This window comes from Phalacrocorax aristotelis, chromosome 2 (assembly GCF_949628215.1).
Source record: "Phalacrocorax aristotelis chromosome 2, bGulAri2.1, whole genome shotgun sequence".
Lineage (NCBI taxonomy): Eukaryota > Metazoa > Chordata > Aves > Suliformes > Phalacrocoracidae > Phalacrocorax > Phalacrocorax aristotelis.
Window position 1 is genome coordinate 59,971,231 of NC_134277.1, and position 16,065 is coordinate 59,987,295.

At 39.8% G+C, this 16,065-nt stretch overlaps 1 protein-coding gene across 1 annotated transcript in view; it reads left to right on the forward strand.

Moving 5' to 3' along the window:
• CNTNAP2 (contactin associated protein 2) overlaps nucleotides 1–16,065 on the forward strand; it is a 1,177,124-nt gene that overhangs the window by 366,936 nt on the left and 794,123 nt on the right. Inside the window, exon 2 of the mRNA XM_075083760.1 lies at nucleotides 1,638–1,748. Within this exon, the coding sequence (XP_074939861.1) occupies nucleotides 1,638–1,748 (111 nt within the window). The remainder of the gene's footprint in view (nucleotides 1–1,637; nucleotides 1,749–16,065) is intronic.

A 16,065-nucleotide genomic window follows, 5' to 3' on the forward strand; every position in this document is an offset into this window, starting at 1 on the left:
TGCTTGGGTGGTGTGATGGGAGCACAAGGCACTGCGCCCACCAGGCTGCAGGCTTCTGACCAAACATGCCAGGTGGCTGCAGCCAAAGCAGCGGGAGGAGGGAGGACGGGAATAGATCCTTCTGTTTTGTGGTATAAACAGCAATGCTTAAAAGCATTTATCTTCCCTTGTCAAAATTCCATCATTAAATAGTGTGGTAGTGAGCTTCAAAGTTATTGGAATTGTCCTTTAATTCAGTGCAAAACAACTGTTCTTTACTCTTGCATGTGCTTTTATGCTGGTATTAATTTTGTTTTCTCCCTTAAAAATCTCTTGGAGATTTGCGAAGGAATGTTATTTATTTTGTTAAATGTCAAAGTACTGATTAAAGAATGAATGTTCTGTATTTCTGTGCTTTAGTTTCTATTGCTGTGAAAGTAATTTTATTTTTCATTACGTGAGACTGGAAATTTTAGGAGACCTGCATTATTAATTACTTGGTTCGCTCACAGTCCTTTTTCCCCTTAAAGTTCCTCTTTTGAGGGTAGGATTAATTCAGTCTCTATGTGTGATCCAGTCCAACCAAATCACTGTTTTCTAACTGTACCAAAACTTCACGGTGTGGCTGAGTGTTAAATATGCTGCCTACCAGGGATAGTCTAATGCTTTCTAGATATGTAAATAGAGGGTGTTTCCACTTACAGCAGAACCTGTGTTGCAGTGTGTGTGTCTAAAAAGATTAGTCAAGCTGACTGCTGTAGGTGACGTGTTTTTAAGGTTGTACCTGAAATGTAAATGTATAATTTAACCTACATATTGCACCCATATTTTGAAATAACTGAAGAAAAACTAGAACAAAGGGCAGTACATTAACTATGTAGGTGTTTGAAAAATCAAAAGCCAGTTATCTTCATTCTAATTTACATAAATTCATACAACATCAGAAGATTTGTTTTAAACCTTTTTCTTCATTAGAAAGGCAAAAGTTATAATTTTGGTTTTCTTCTATCTTAGATGCTAATACCAAGCTAATCTTCTTTCTGCTGAGTAAAATAGAAGTGAAGTGCTCAAATGGATTATAGAGATTATATTTTAAAAAACCTATTCGGTTATTTTTTTTAGTAAATCGGTAATATGTGGTAATTCATAGGCATTTATTAATGTACCCTAACATATTTTCTTTTTTAAAATATCAGGTTATCAGCACTTCTATTTCAGAACTGAAAGTTTATATCTTATCTACTTGTTACAAAGCATTTGTCATAATACTTTTCTTTAGCACTATGTTTTCATGTCACCAGAAACATTCCAGATATATCAGGGCAGGCTTCTTTGTTCTTTTGTAGTATCCCTAGGGAGAGTGGTAGCCCATGGTTAGGCATTACCATTACATAAATTTGCCCTTTGTTGAAGTCTTTATTTTCTCATGTGAAGATGTGTGTCTCTGTCTGTTTGTGGGTTTTGGGGTGGGTTTTTTGTTTGTTTTTGTTTGAGGTTTTTTTTTTAACTGAGATGATGGGATGTAGCCATGTGCATTCCATGTTTAAGAAACAATAACAAGGCTATCTTATTACTCTAAAGAAAAATAAAGGGCACATTGCCACTTAATATGTATGAATAATTAATAGCATAACATGAATCTGTTTTATGTATTTCAGAAAAGTGTGATGAACCTCTGGTCTCAGCATTACCCCACTCCTCCTTCAGCAGTTCATCATCTATGACAAGCAGCTATGTGCCAGGGTATGCCAAGTTAAACAAGAGAGGAGGTAAGGGGTGCTCTCTACCTTAACCGCTAGCTATTTAAAGAAAAAACGATGAAAGTTTTTTTTATAATATTAAAATACTTTCTATGTAAACTATTATTGCTTACATTTGTTTTAACAAAGTTTTAGCTGGTTTTGTAAACGGAATTAATTTCTAGTTTGTATTATGTGACAGTAATGGCACTCCATGGTACTGCAGAGAGAAATACATTACTAATGACACGTAGCAGCATGGACCAAATGCCTAATGTTGATGAAGTCATACGGTACACTTGTATAATTGACTTCAGTTTAAAGGGCATACCTGTGTTCATCGGGTAAATGAAGATTTGCAAGGTCATGGCTATTGGAGCAAAACTAAACAGCTTTTATATGCTTTGTTGATTTAACTTGTTTCCCACCTTAGCAATGACTGCTGTCATTCATTTTTTTTTCAAGCACCACAGGAACTTTGCCTTTTGCATGTATTTCTGTAAAGCGATTAAGTGTTGTTCAGAAGTAACAAAGCCATGTCAATTTTGGTGGAGGGAACAATATGTGCATAGGTTTGATGGTCTACCTGCTCTAATTTTATCCCTAGGGCTAGGCAAATTTATTTCACAGCCTGAACACAAGTCTTTACCTTCACCCATAGGAATCTTCATAGCTTTCCTTGATATTTCTAGACGTCTGTATATGTATGTCGTCATTTAGCCCCAGCCAGCAACTAAGCACCACAGAGCCGCTCGCTCACTCCCCCCGGGTGGGATGGGGGAGAGAATCAGAAGGGTAAAAGTGTGAAAACTCTTGGGTTAAGATAAAGATAGTTTAATAGGTGAAGCAAAACAGTAATAGTAATAACAACAATAATTATATAACAAAATGGAAAAGCAAAAGCCGTGCATGCTAACAAAACAAAACAAGGAATTAATTCATGGCTTCCCATGGGCAGGCAGCTGTTCAGCCACCTCCAGGAAAGCAGGGTATCATCAAGAATAAGGTTTACTTGGGAAGACAAATGCCTCCACTTCCTTCTTCTTCCCCCAGCTTAATATACTGAGCATGATGTCATATGATATGGAATATCTGTTTGGCCAGTCTGGATCAGCTGTCCTGTGTCCCCTCCCCTCCCAGCTTCTTGTGCCCCTGGCAGAGCATGGGAAGCTGGAAAAGTCCTTGACTAGTATAGGCACTGCTTAGCAACATTTAGCTGCTACTTAACAACAACAAAAATATCAATGTGCCATCAATACTATTCTTATACCAAATCCAAAACACTCAGCCACAGTGAAGAAAATTAACTCTATCTCAGCCAAAACCAGGACAATATACCATTTTGGTATCGATCTCTAAAATAATTTCACAGGAATGATACATTTAAACAAGAAACTTTAGATTAACAGAAAATTAGTATTCTGAATACTGTTTATTTTATTATTTTCTAAATAGTAGCAATCTGAAAATCCTACAATCAAAAATTTCACAGATTCTTGTGAATCAATACCAAAATTTTATCTTGCTCCCAAAACACATGTTAAGGGTGGAATGAAATGCCTTAATTAATTTAGAATTTAGAAATACTTTCACTGTAGGGATTGATAGACTTAGAGACGTTGTGACTAAAACTTGTTGCTTTGGGGGAGTCAGAAAGGCTTCGAGACAAGAAGCGCCTAAACTAAATTTACAACGCAGATGTACCGAACCATAAAGAAGAGGACACTGCAGAACTACCAAACTCTGGTCTGGGAAGCACCTCATGATCTGTGAGGTTCCACTCACAAGCACCCAGGACAAACACGTAGTAGCCTCATTGTTGTAAGGCGCCTCAGGAAAGAATGCAGTCCAGGACATAATCCTTTGCAAGCCTGATGGGGAACATCCTGGAGGGATGCAAACAACCTAGCAGCAGGCGCCAGTCCAAACCAACACAAAAGGAACTAAGGACATCTCCATCTAGGTAAGAGTCAGAACCACAGCTGAAACCAACACACCTTGCAACACACTGATGAGATTACTCCATGGGCCAACTCATGGCCATATGTGGAAGAAGGGACTGAAAATGCATGGGTAATTAAGATGCAAGCATTGCAATTAGTTCCAGGAAATCTAATGCATATGTATGTAACTGAGCAATATAAGCTTTGTCCATCCTGACTTGCAGGAGGCACTTTAGGAGGAGTGATACCCTGTGCATCCAGAGCTGCAGTAAAGAATACCTGCTTAATAGTCGTTCAGACTATTGAGTCCTGATTTAAGCTTTTCACAGCATCAGGATGAAGAAGAGAGAGCAAGTGACTATAGTGGCTCAATCTTCTACATCCGGAAGATGTATAATAATGGGAAAACGCCAGACTTGTAGAAGGTTGTCTTATTTGCACTGCAGCTTTATCTTTCCTGCTCCTCCAGCAGTTATGTTGCTCTTGCCTTGATACCGTATTCTGCCTCCTAAGAAACCAAAAAACACTGAAGCAAAAGTGACAATCTTTTGTCTTGGGTGTTTGTAAACAAAATCTTAAATACTATGAAGTAGTGGAGCACTCTTGAGGATAAAAGCAGAATTTGTCGCATCTAAATTATAGCCTAGGCTTCACCAATTTTTATACTACTGTTTGTGCAAGGTCCAAGCAAAAAAAACCCCACCTTCAGAGCAAAGTCACGAATTTACTGTCAGCCTAATTGTAATATTAATCAAAGAATAATTATTGGCCTAGCTATTACTCCAAAACCAGAAAGAAATAAAGAAAATAGGAAATACTGTTAGGGAGAAAAGTCTCAATAATAAAACAGGCTATATAAGCATACTTCCTTGTGTCTGTCCCTTTCCCTGGTGTTACAATCCCAACGTCACGGCTTCTCCAAGTCTTATGGTGGATGGCTCTAGCCAATGGTGCATTGTCAATATCTGAGGCTCTTTACTGGGAGGAGGATTAAGATGGATGACTTGAGACCTGCTGGTCAATCTAACCGGGAGGAGGAGGCATATGGATGAGTCAAGACCTGCTAGTCAAACTAAAGGGCAAGAAGGAAATGCACAAACAGTGGAAGCAAGGACAGGTATCCTGGGAAGAGTATAGGGATGTGTCCCACTTGTGTAGCGATGGGATCAGGAAAGCGAAGGTGAGGCTGGAGCTGAACATGGCAAGAGACATTAAAATGATAACGGCTGGTATGACAGTCAGAAAACGAAAGTCATAAGAAAGTGTACCCTCTGGATGAACATGACTGACAAACTGGTACAACAGATGAGCAGAAGGCTCAGGTACTCAACTACTGTTTTGCCCCATTCTTCAGTGGCAATCTCTTCCCACAACTCTCAAATGGATGGACCTCAAGGCAGGGACTGGCGGAGTACATTCCCTCCCACTGTGAGAGGAGATAAGGTTTGTCACCACCTAAGGAACCTGAACATATATGAGCGTATGGGACCTGAAGAGATGGAGACAATTGGCTGATGTAGTTGCCAGGTCCGTCTCTATGATATTTGAAGAGTCATGGCAGTCAGGTGAAGTCCCTGGTGACTGGAAAAAGAGAAACATTGCATCCGTTTTTAAAAAGGATATAAAGGAGTACCCTGGGAACTACTGATCTATCAGCCTCACCTCTGTGCCTGGGAAGATCATGGAACAGATCCTCCTAGAAGCTATGCTAAGGCACGTGGAGGACAGGGAGGTGATCCGAGGCAGCCAGCAGGGCTTCACCAAGGGCAAGTCCTGCCTGACCAACCTAGTGGCTTTCTGTGATGGAGCGACCACATCAGTGGACAAAGGAACAGCTATGGATGTCATCTATCTGGACTTCTCTAAGGCTTTTGACATGGTCCTCCACAGCATCCTTCTCTCTAAACTGGAGAGATATGGTTTTGATGGGTAGACTGTGGATAAGGAACTGTTTGGATGGTCAAATCCAGAGGGTAGTGATCAATGGCTTGATGTCCAGATGGTGACCAGTGACAAGTGGTGTCCTTCAGGGGTCCATACTGGGACTGGTACTATGTAATATCTTCATCAATGACATAGACAGTAGGATCAAGTGCACCCTCAGCAAGTTTGCAGATGACACCAAGCTGAGCGATGCAGTTGACACACCAGAGGGATGGGACGTCATCCAGAGAGACCTAGACAAGCTGCAGTGGTGGGTCTGTGAGAACCTCATGATGTTTAACAAGGCCAAGTGCAAGGTCCTGCACCTGGGTCAGGGCAACCCCCAATACCAATACAGGCTGGGGAATGAAGGGATTGAGAACAGCCCTGTGGAGAAGGACTTTGGGGTACTGGTGGACATGAGCCAACAATGTGCATTTTCAGCCCAGAAAGTCAGCCATATTCTGGACTGCATCAAAAGAAGGATGTTCAGCAGGTTGAGGGAGGTGACTCTGCCCCTCTGCTCTAGTGAGACTCCACCTGGAGTGCTGCATATAGCTCTGGGGTCCTCAGTACAGAAAAGACATGGACCTGTTGGAGTGGGTCCAGAGAAGGGCCACAAAAATGATCTGAGGGCTGGAGCACCTCTCCTATATGGAAAGGCTGAGAAAGAAGGTCTTGTTCAGTCTGCAGAAGTCTCCAGGGATACATTATTGTGGCCTTTCAATACTTAAAGGGAGCTAAGAAAGGTGGGGATGGACTTTTTAGTAGGACCTGTTGTGACAGGACAAGCAGTAATGGTTTTAAACTAGAAGAGGGTAGACTCAGACTAGATAAAAGGAAGATATTTTTTACAATGAGGGTGGTGAAACACTGGCACACATTACCCGGAGAGGTTGTTAAAGGTCAGGTTGGATGGGGCTCTGAAGGTGTTGAAGATGTCCCTGCTCATTGCTGGGGATTGGACTAGACGACCTTTAAAGGTCCCTTCCTACCCAAACTATTCTATGATTCTATGTCAGTGACAACACTGGCATGGTAGGATCTGCCTGAGGTTAATAGTTTGTGTTTTCAGGGAATGGGGTGAGGGGAACTGTATCAATTAATGGGGCCAAGCTGTAGCATGGGAGACCCTGGGGCAGGTGGTGCCCTCACCGCTGTCCACAAACAGGGTGAGCAGCGCTGGTGGCACCAGCAGGTTCTGCCAGTTGTCTGGAGTTCATCACACAGGAAGGGATGAGCCAGGTCTGATTTTGAGCCAGGTCTGATTTCAAGGCAGGAAGCAAAATCCATAAGTGGGGAAGAACACAGGATGGGGCTGGGCATGGATACCCCTATGATGTGGCTCAGGTAGATCCTGGCATTTGAAATGGGGCCCCCAGGCTCACAGGCAGGATGAGTGGGTCCCTTACTGGGTAGGGCTGTTGGTACCCTCAGGTCCCTGATATTGATCTTTGCTTATTAGCCTGCAACTCCATATGTCAGAATTCTCTGTATATGTGTTTTACATGTGTAGGATTTTTATTCTTCTTTGATATTTTTCTCTTGTTTTTTGTTCTCTAAAATCAGTCTTAACTATCTCCCAAGGTTGCTTTCTTTAAATGACTAGTAATTGACCTGGTGAGTTTCTTAAAGCCCTGCTCCCTCTGGTACCACCCTGTGCCTGTACTTTCAATACCTCTGCTATCATCCCATGATTGTAGTTCTCTACACTACATTTTTATTCTACAGTCATAGTTTGTTATCTGCAGAGTATCTACTTCAGGTACAAAAATATATCAAAATTGTTATACTAATAGTCACTAACCTATGCAATCACAAAGCTAAGTTAAAGGTAAAACAGATTAGACTCTGTTACCAGGTTGTTAGAGAGTTGCTATTATAACTAAATGAGCTAAACTGAAGCTGAAGACTAGCTTAGAGAAAATAGTCTGACAAGCTCTAGTCCTGCAGCCGTGCAGAGTTGATGCAAAGCCTGTGGCCTGTCAGAAGCATTGGAAATTTCTTTGGTTTTAAGCTAGTAGATAACATTGTTTATTGCTTCGCAAATTCAGAAGACTTCTGAATGAGAATAGATGCTGTTTTATGCTGGTTTCAGAATTCCCCTTCAGTGTTACCTGTATTTTGTTACATGCCTTTTAGTAATTGTTATTTTTTTCTGTTACAATATGTCTGAACATAGGTTTTGATAAGCTGTTGGGTCCCTTACTTTGTGTGTTCATTTGTTCATTGTCCAGATGAAAGATGTTAAGGAACAGTTCAATTCTAAAACTCTGCTTATCATTTAGGTTGAATTCTGCTGTATCTGATGACAGTTATCTTCATTTGCATTCTATTCTTTGTTCTAAAGTAATAAAAAAAAAAAGGTCACTAGAATCACTTCAATAAAATAAAGCTTTGTATCATTTGTATCAGCTTGGGTAGCAGGATCTTCAAGTTTCTTTTAGATGACTATTTCTCCTTTTAGTTCTATTGTAAGTGAAAGGCAAATTGAACATTTGTATTTTAATTTTTCCCTTTATATTTACCCTCCCCTTTCTTAACCTTATAATCGCTACAGTACAGTTTCTTTTAATGACCTTTTTTTAGCAATATGGATCTACAGTACAGTCATTAGTCAAATGCTTAAATTCCTCTATCAAAAGGTCTTTTGAAATTTAGTAGCATCTCTTTGCTTAAAAGCAACTTCTTTAGACTGTTGTCATCCATCTCTTAATACTTATGAAGCCTGGCATACGTACTTCTCAAAACTGAAGCTTCAATATGTACATTACCTGAATTTGCTTTACTATTTCTAGTGCCAGTAAAAGTACAACAGAGTTCAGGAATGTGTTTGACATGGGAACGTGGCCTTTGCTGTGTTTATGTTTCTGCTTCTACAAATGATGGAAAATAGCTCAGTTTTAATGCTGAGCTATTTTACAACATCATGGAATTACAGATATTGCTAATCAAGTCCGTAATAAGGGAATCCAATTTTTTCCTCTCCAAAGAGTCATTATCAGCTAATAGGTTCCCAAATCAAATGTGCTATTTAAACCAAGCAGTGCTCAAGTCATTAAATGGAAAGTACTCCCCCTCCTCTAGCCCCAGTCTCTTTACGTTAAGGAAATGTGCATTTGAAAATTCTAGTTTCCAACCCAATTATTTTTTTTTTTTTTTGCTATTTTCATGGCAGTTCACTCTAGACTGGCAAAACATTTTAGTAAATCCGTGTCTTAATCAATAGAAAAGAATATATTTTCTATTCTGCTAAAGAGTCACATCATGTTATTAAGAAGGTTGCAGTTGGGACTGTAGTTGTTGTGGTTCAGTTTCCTGCTATAAATGTTGCAATTGGAAGAATGCACATAAAAAGTTTAATATTTTTGCAGTTTTTAGGAGGCTTCAAAAGCAGAAACATCCATTAATTTATTCCTGATGTTTGATACTACTTTGTTGACAAATCACATAGCTAGTGATCTACGCAAACAGAACTAAAACTTCATGGAATGACATTGATATGGAAACTGAGCCCCCAGGGTGTATGTGTAGGGTATTTTGCTATGTCAGTATGTGAGAATAGTTTACATTTTGCACAGCTGTCTACTTGGAGCCTTGTAGGCCTTTGCCGACTTACGGATTAATACATATACTTATGTCAAAGGATGGCGTATAACTTGATTAGAAAAGGTAACCTCTCCAAATCTGTTTACTTGGTGCTTCATGTTCTTCTGTGTTGCCCCTTGTTCCTGTTCTGATGCTTTTCTCTTGTTAGGGGAAGCAAAGAGAAATATCCTGAGCTTTTTTTGGGGAAAAAAAATTATTTTTAATGAGAGGAAAAAGTGCTGATTATAGAAACAAATATTGAGTGGTTGTGTGCAGGTCTGTCAGTCCCTTGCAAATTAATACCAAAATGTATTAAAATTTGAAGCCCCAATTTCTATGTCAGTGAGTAAGTGTCTTTGATTTATGTAATTGTTGGAACTGTGAATCTGTGTCTCCATAATCACAAAGAGCCATAGGCCTGGGGGTAGAATACATGTGTCTATTTTACACCAGCCCTCTCTTGCACTGAGCCCCAAAGCACCCCAACTGTCTCATGGGCTGCCTTCCCTCTTTTGCTTTCTTGGATGCTTTCAATCATAGCAGATGTCTTAAGCAAGCAAAATGCTTTTGTTTTATTATAATGGAAAGAAGTGGGGAACAAAAAGGTGCCAGAAAATGTAGACTATTTTGTCTTTTTTTCTCTTTATGAACAGAAGGTGATTCCTCCACTACAGTACTAGAAACAACGCATTTCCCTGGAATTAGTGCTGTGTGAAGCAATTCCTGCTATCCCTGTCAGGCCTGCAAAGAAAGGGAGTGAAGAACCTCTGAAACTTGAGATATGGCAAAACTTATGTGGAGACTGGAATGATGCTATGAATTGCACAGCGAGAGTAGGTTGGGGGAAGGCAGGGTGTAGTAACTCCTCACTCTGTTAAAGGCTCATAAGCAAAAGCTTGGATTTGAAAATACAAATGGCACTGATTTAGCAACTGTTCAGACAAGGGTCACTGTAGTCAGATTCTGTCAAGTTAGCCTTTTGGAAAGTAAGATACCTTTTCATTTTAAACAACTAAGTCTTACCACTATACTGTATTGTAGTGTGTTATTCCTATTTCTTTAATTATACAAATTACTAGTGTGTCGTCTAGTGCCAGTGTAGCAAAGGTACGGATTATTTTTTAAATGTCTGTAGCTTGTATGAGAAAACAAAGCACCACAGAAGAGGAGAAATGTATGTGGCTTTTAATTTTTGTTCCTGGCACTATCACTTTTATCTATTTATATGCAAACATCGATACATCGTACATCTTTGAATACTATAAAATCATAAAACTTTTTACTTTGGATGCACTTACTAAAAAGTATTCAGAATATTATCTCAGTTGTCAGCTCACATTCTATACCTACGTAAACCAAATATTTCTAGGCATAATAAATGATCCAGTGTAATATCTGGAGAACTATGAGAATGTGTTACCTTTGAAAATATACTTAATTTTCCTTTTCAAAATGACTGACACAGGAGTCATTCACACTGGCACATGAATATATGCCAATAAGCTATTGACAGCACTGTAACTGAAATCTAGTTATTAGACTAGCTAAAAAGATTTTAGTTCCTTCCATTTTTGTCATACATACTCTCCTGCAAAAGTAGTCCACATTGCTACCACCTTACTAAGAAAAGTGGCATCAGAGGACAGAGGAGTTTCAAATTAGCTCATTCCAGAGCTTTATAAAAATCTGTCTACAGTAGCTTTTGCATATGTGATGTCAAGGTTATAAGGTCTAACATCTGATGACCTGCCATCAGTAGAATCAATGGACTGCGTCACACCATAAGGAGGATTCTTAGCACATGTTTGATATAATGCATTATCAATCTTCCTTTTAATGGTTCCCAAGCTACTGGACCTTACACTTCTCACTAGTAGAAGAATTAATGCTGCCCATCATACACCTCATACCATTTTAATTTAGGGAAGAAATTCTACATTATTTCAACATAATGTAATGTTATATAATGTAACTGGAAGCTGCTTGAAACTGAGCAGAGTCTCAGGACTTCTGAAATAATCCCAGCAGACAGTGAAAGTGTGAAGGTCATAATTTCCATACATCCAAAGATTCATTATCTTTTGCGCAGTGGAATAAAGAAGAAGAAATGTGGCATCCAAGGCTCTCTTTCCAGTCCAGTATTGGGGGGAAGCTGCCAATGAAATTGATAATGGAATACAAGGGGAAGTTTCTGTAGGACAGTTGAGTTCAAAAAGCAGACATTTTATCACCACTATGTAACTCCTGTCTAGGCTTTCATGTTGCTTTTTAATCAGGGTGCAGACCTTGACCTGTTGTTGGAATTATTGCTGTGCCTATAAAACAAGCATCAGAAATTTTAAGTGTTGGTACAGGTGCAATTGAGACAGTATGTTTTTTCTCAATGGAGTTTTGACTTCTGTGTGGAAAATGCAAGAACTTACCTATAATGAGATGATTCTTTTATTCCCCAAATTATTCCCAGTAAGTCAATCAGATCTATTCTGCAACAGTGAATGTAAAAGGGATGGTTAGCATCAGCCTGGATTCTGTGAGCTGTTTGGGCTTGTCTGTTCACGGGACTTGCCAGGAATTTAGTGTGTGAATCTCAAGGTAAGGAGGTGCTCGGTCTGCATTAACATTGTCCAAATAGGGACAGTAAGGAGCTAGTGTAAATTCACTGCCCAGGTTACTTAGTTCTGTTCTTTAGAAGCAGGTAAGCACTTAAGAGTAATGGCTAGCATAGCACAAAAGAACTATAACAGCCATGAGAAAAAGAGTAGGACCATCTACTTAGCTTTTGTTTGTCTATAAGAGAGCTCTTGCTGAGTAAGAATTTATAAATAATTAAAAGATTATTGCCTTCAAATAAATAAATTAACAACAATTCCCTTTTTGTAAATACGTGCTTTAGATAAACACGCATTGTAAAATCCAGTACAGTTAATATGCTGAAACTATGCCATGTAATACATAGAAGATAAAATTAGGTGATCAGAAGTTAGGGCAAATTAAATATTACCTATTAAATAATTACTTTTCCATTTAAAAATTGTGGAAAAGTAGTTATTGATGAATGAAAAAAAAAATTCTCTAGTCGTTCAGTTATTAATGCGATCTTAAAAACATACTTGCAGTGGACATAGCATTCTTTGTGTTGCAGACGGTATAAACAGTATTTCTGGAATGTTTTAGAGAGACTGCAAGTAACTGATGTTTTCGTTTGGGGTTTGGGGTTGTTTTTTTTTTGGTCCTTAATTCACTTCAAGACATAACTCCTTTAGGAGCTCCTTTACCTGTGAGGGTAAATGAAAACACTTCCATTTTATTAGTAACATAGCCTTTTGGTATTATTCCTAATAAAATTTTTGTATTACACTAACTTCAACCTCTGGGTTTTTTCTTCTTTTAAGGTGCATAAATAATACAGGCTCAGCTCATCATTTGCACGTTCTTTTGGAACTAGAAAGAAAATTCATAAAGGCAAGGCATTTGTTCTCTCACAGCTATTATTTCATGACCAAATATTATTGGTTGGTTCATATAATCTTCTGCATGTCTCTGTCTGCCTCATGTCCTGCCACATGATCAGTTTTGCTTATTCCTTACCTTCAGAATAAATAGCTAGGCACCTCGCTTTGATTTGTAATGCAGCTCAGTTCAGGTCCATGAATGCTTGTATATCCATTTTGAAGACGGCTGTGATTGCCACTCAGTTGACCTTACCACTTGTTTTCTGTGCCTCAATGATCTGGCCCTAATGAAACGTTTTTAATAAATATCTACATTTTATAGAAGGATTTATTAAAATTACAAATAAAAATGTTTGCATTAGCTCATTCCTCTGAAACCACAGGCTCTTTCAGTCTCTAAAGCCATATATGGGGCAGTAGGAAAAAACAGGCATTGCAAGTAGATAGCAGATAGCAGATTTTGTGAAGGGGCAAGTAAAAGAAGCATCAGAAAGGAGGAAAAAAAATACCAGTGTACACCCAGGTGAGACTTATGTGCTGAAAAAATAACTTTAAGAAGGAAAAACCTCACCCTTTTCATTCAAAACACAATCCAAGAAACAAAGTCTGTGGAAAGTGAAGCTCGAATAATTAGATAAAAAATAAAGCATCATTAGCTTATGTTAATTTACCATAGCCCAACGAATACAGCAAGCATGACCGTTTTTTCCAGTTCATAACTAATTTGTTAATTAAAGTGTTCAGAATACCTAATTGGTTTATTTAATACATGTCTAGGTGGAGAGGAGGAAAAAAAATAATACTGAGCTCTCTCTTAACCTCTGTGTGTGAAAGTTTCTACAGCAGTCATTTGCAGAGGCAGCAGTTCTAAGTCCAGCTGGAGACATAAGCCAAATGGGCAGCTCTCTAGGGCCACAGATGACCAGGGACACGATATCCGCTCTGGTTCTGTGCAGCTAGCTTTTTTCAGACAAAACTCAAGTTAGTTCATTAATTGTTTCTGAAGCTGATGCATGGCTAACTCTGGCAGGAAAGTGGCTGTCCTGGTGTTAGAAAGTATGGTAGCCTCACAGCCAGCCAGACTGGTCTATATCACAGATAGACTTTTTCTGTATCTTTAGGGACTCATGCAACTCTGTCCGTTTATCCTCAGACTAGCCAAATTCAGCTCAAAATCTGTGATTCTAAAAGCCCAGAGTTTAATTTGAAGGTTTCTCAAGCAGCATCAGGATATTAACCTCTAAATAGTGAAAAAATTTGTTTAGGTATTCTTACTGGCTTCATCTCTCTGCTATCCTGAAAAGGGAGACCTGATTAGCTCTACAACTCCACTCAGAATACTTATGTTCTTATTTGCATTTGAGCAGGACCTAATGGTCTCAAACATGGGGTGGCTGACAAGTCACTTGAGCTTTATAGGCTTATAGTATATCTAGTCTTTTATTGTTTGCAGTCAGCTGCTTCAGATTTCACATGGATGAGTCATACGCATAAGATATGTTTAAAGTTCTCATGCTCTTTCCAAATGTCATTACACTTGTATTGAATTTATTTGGTATCTGTTTTGGAAGCATTCATCAAGTTTACATTCACAGAAGTACCACCTGTATGAAGAGGCGTTAGTATTAATCAGATGATGTACAGGTGTTAGTGCAAGAGTACTGCAAATTACCCAAAATCACAGAATGGTAGGGGTTGGAAGGGACCTCTGAACATCATCTCGTCCAAACCCCCTGCTTGAGCAGGCACACCCAGAGCAGGGGGCACAGGAACGCATCCAGGCGGGTTTTGAATGTTTCCAGGGAAGGAGACTCCACAACCTCTCTGGGCAGCCTGTTCCACTGCTCTGTCACCCTCACTGTAGAGTTTTCCTTCATATTCAGGTGGAACTTCGTGTGTTCCAACTTGTGCCCATTGCCCCTTGTCCTGTCATTTGGCACCACTGAAAAGAGTCTGGCCCCATCCTCTTGACACCCACCCTTTAGATACCTATAGGTATTGATGAAAACCCCCTCAGTCTTCTCTTCTACAGGCTAAACAAAACCAGTGTCTCAGCCTTTCCTCATAAGGGAGATGCTCCAGTCCCCTGATGATCTTGGTAGCTCTCTGCTGGACTTGCTCAAGCAGTTCCGCATCCTCCTTAAACTGGGGGGCCCAAAACTGGACACAATACTCCAGATGTGGCCTCACTAGGGCAGAGTAGAAGCAGGGATAACCTCTCTCGATCTGTTGGCCACACTCCTTTTAATCCAGCCCAGAATATTGTTGGCTTTCTTGGCCACGAGGACACATTGTTGGCTCATGGTCAACTTGTTGTCCACCAGCACTCCCAGGTCCTTTTCAGCAGAGCCGCTTTCTAGTAGGTCAGCCCCCAGCCTGTACTGGTGCATGTGGTTGTTCCTCCCCAGGTGCAGCACCTTGCACTTGCTCTTGTTGGATTTGATGAGGTTCCCCTTGGCCCAGCTCTCCAGCCTGTCCAGGTCTCGTTGGATGGCAGCACAGCCTTCCGGCGTATCAGCCACTCAATGGCAGGTTCTTGCCTACATAAAGGCAATTTTTCACAGAAGAACATCAGTCCTTGTAAATCAGGCACTAAATTATATAATAAATCCATTTCAAGATTGCAGATCTCACCTCTAGTGTCTAATTTCAATTCTTAAAACAGGGTGAGACATTGGTTAAAAAATGCGTGTTAAGGAAGCACTGTAGTTCTGCTAGATGCTTCCTCAACACAGTGCCTCACAAGGAACTTGTCTGCACCAGAGCTGGCACGTTTAAGGAATTAGAAAATTTAATACTTCGTCAGACAATGGAACTACTGCATTTGCACAGATCAGCGGGAACAGGATTAAAAAAAACCTCAACACAGGAAAACTGACCAACCTCTTTTGACAGGTCTGGTAAGTTTAGGAGTAGCAGAGGCTGACAGATTAGATATCCTAGGCTAGGTTATATCTACAGATATGTCAGACCTAGATATAGAGATGTGTAAGACTCCTCTGGAACTGAGGCAAAGGTGCAGTGAGCGTACAGAAAGAAAATGCACTGTCAGCTGTTTCCAAGGTAGGTGCCTCTTGTCAGACAGTATGTTTCACCCTCTCCTGCACACAAAATGCAGGTTTTCCTTTCATAGATGGGTGTAGTGCAACTGGTAGATAGCTTCTTCGAGCACAGCCAGAGCACTGCCTTTCCCAAATAAGTCATAAACAAGCATAAATGCTGGTAGAAATGGGAGCTATTTGGCTACCATTATGACCTCCTAGTACAGTAATATGCTGAAAGAGAGAAAAGAAATAATGTGATAAAATGAGGCTATTCACTGCAGGATGGGAGAGTGCAGCTATTATTCATGTTTCAGCCTTCACAACTAGACTCAGATTATTCACAAGTAAATCTGAGCTACGCAGTGAGAGACAGAATATTTTACTACTTATTTTTCTG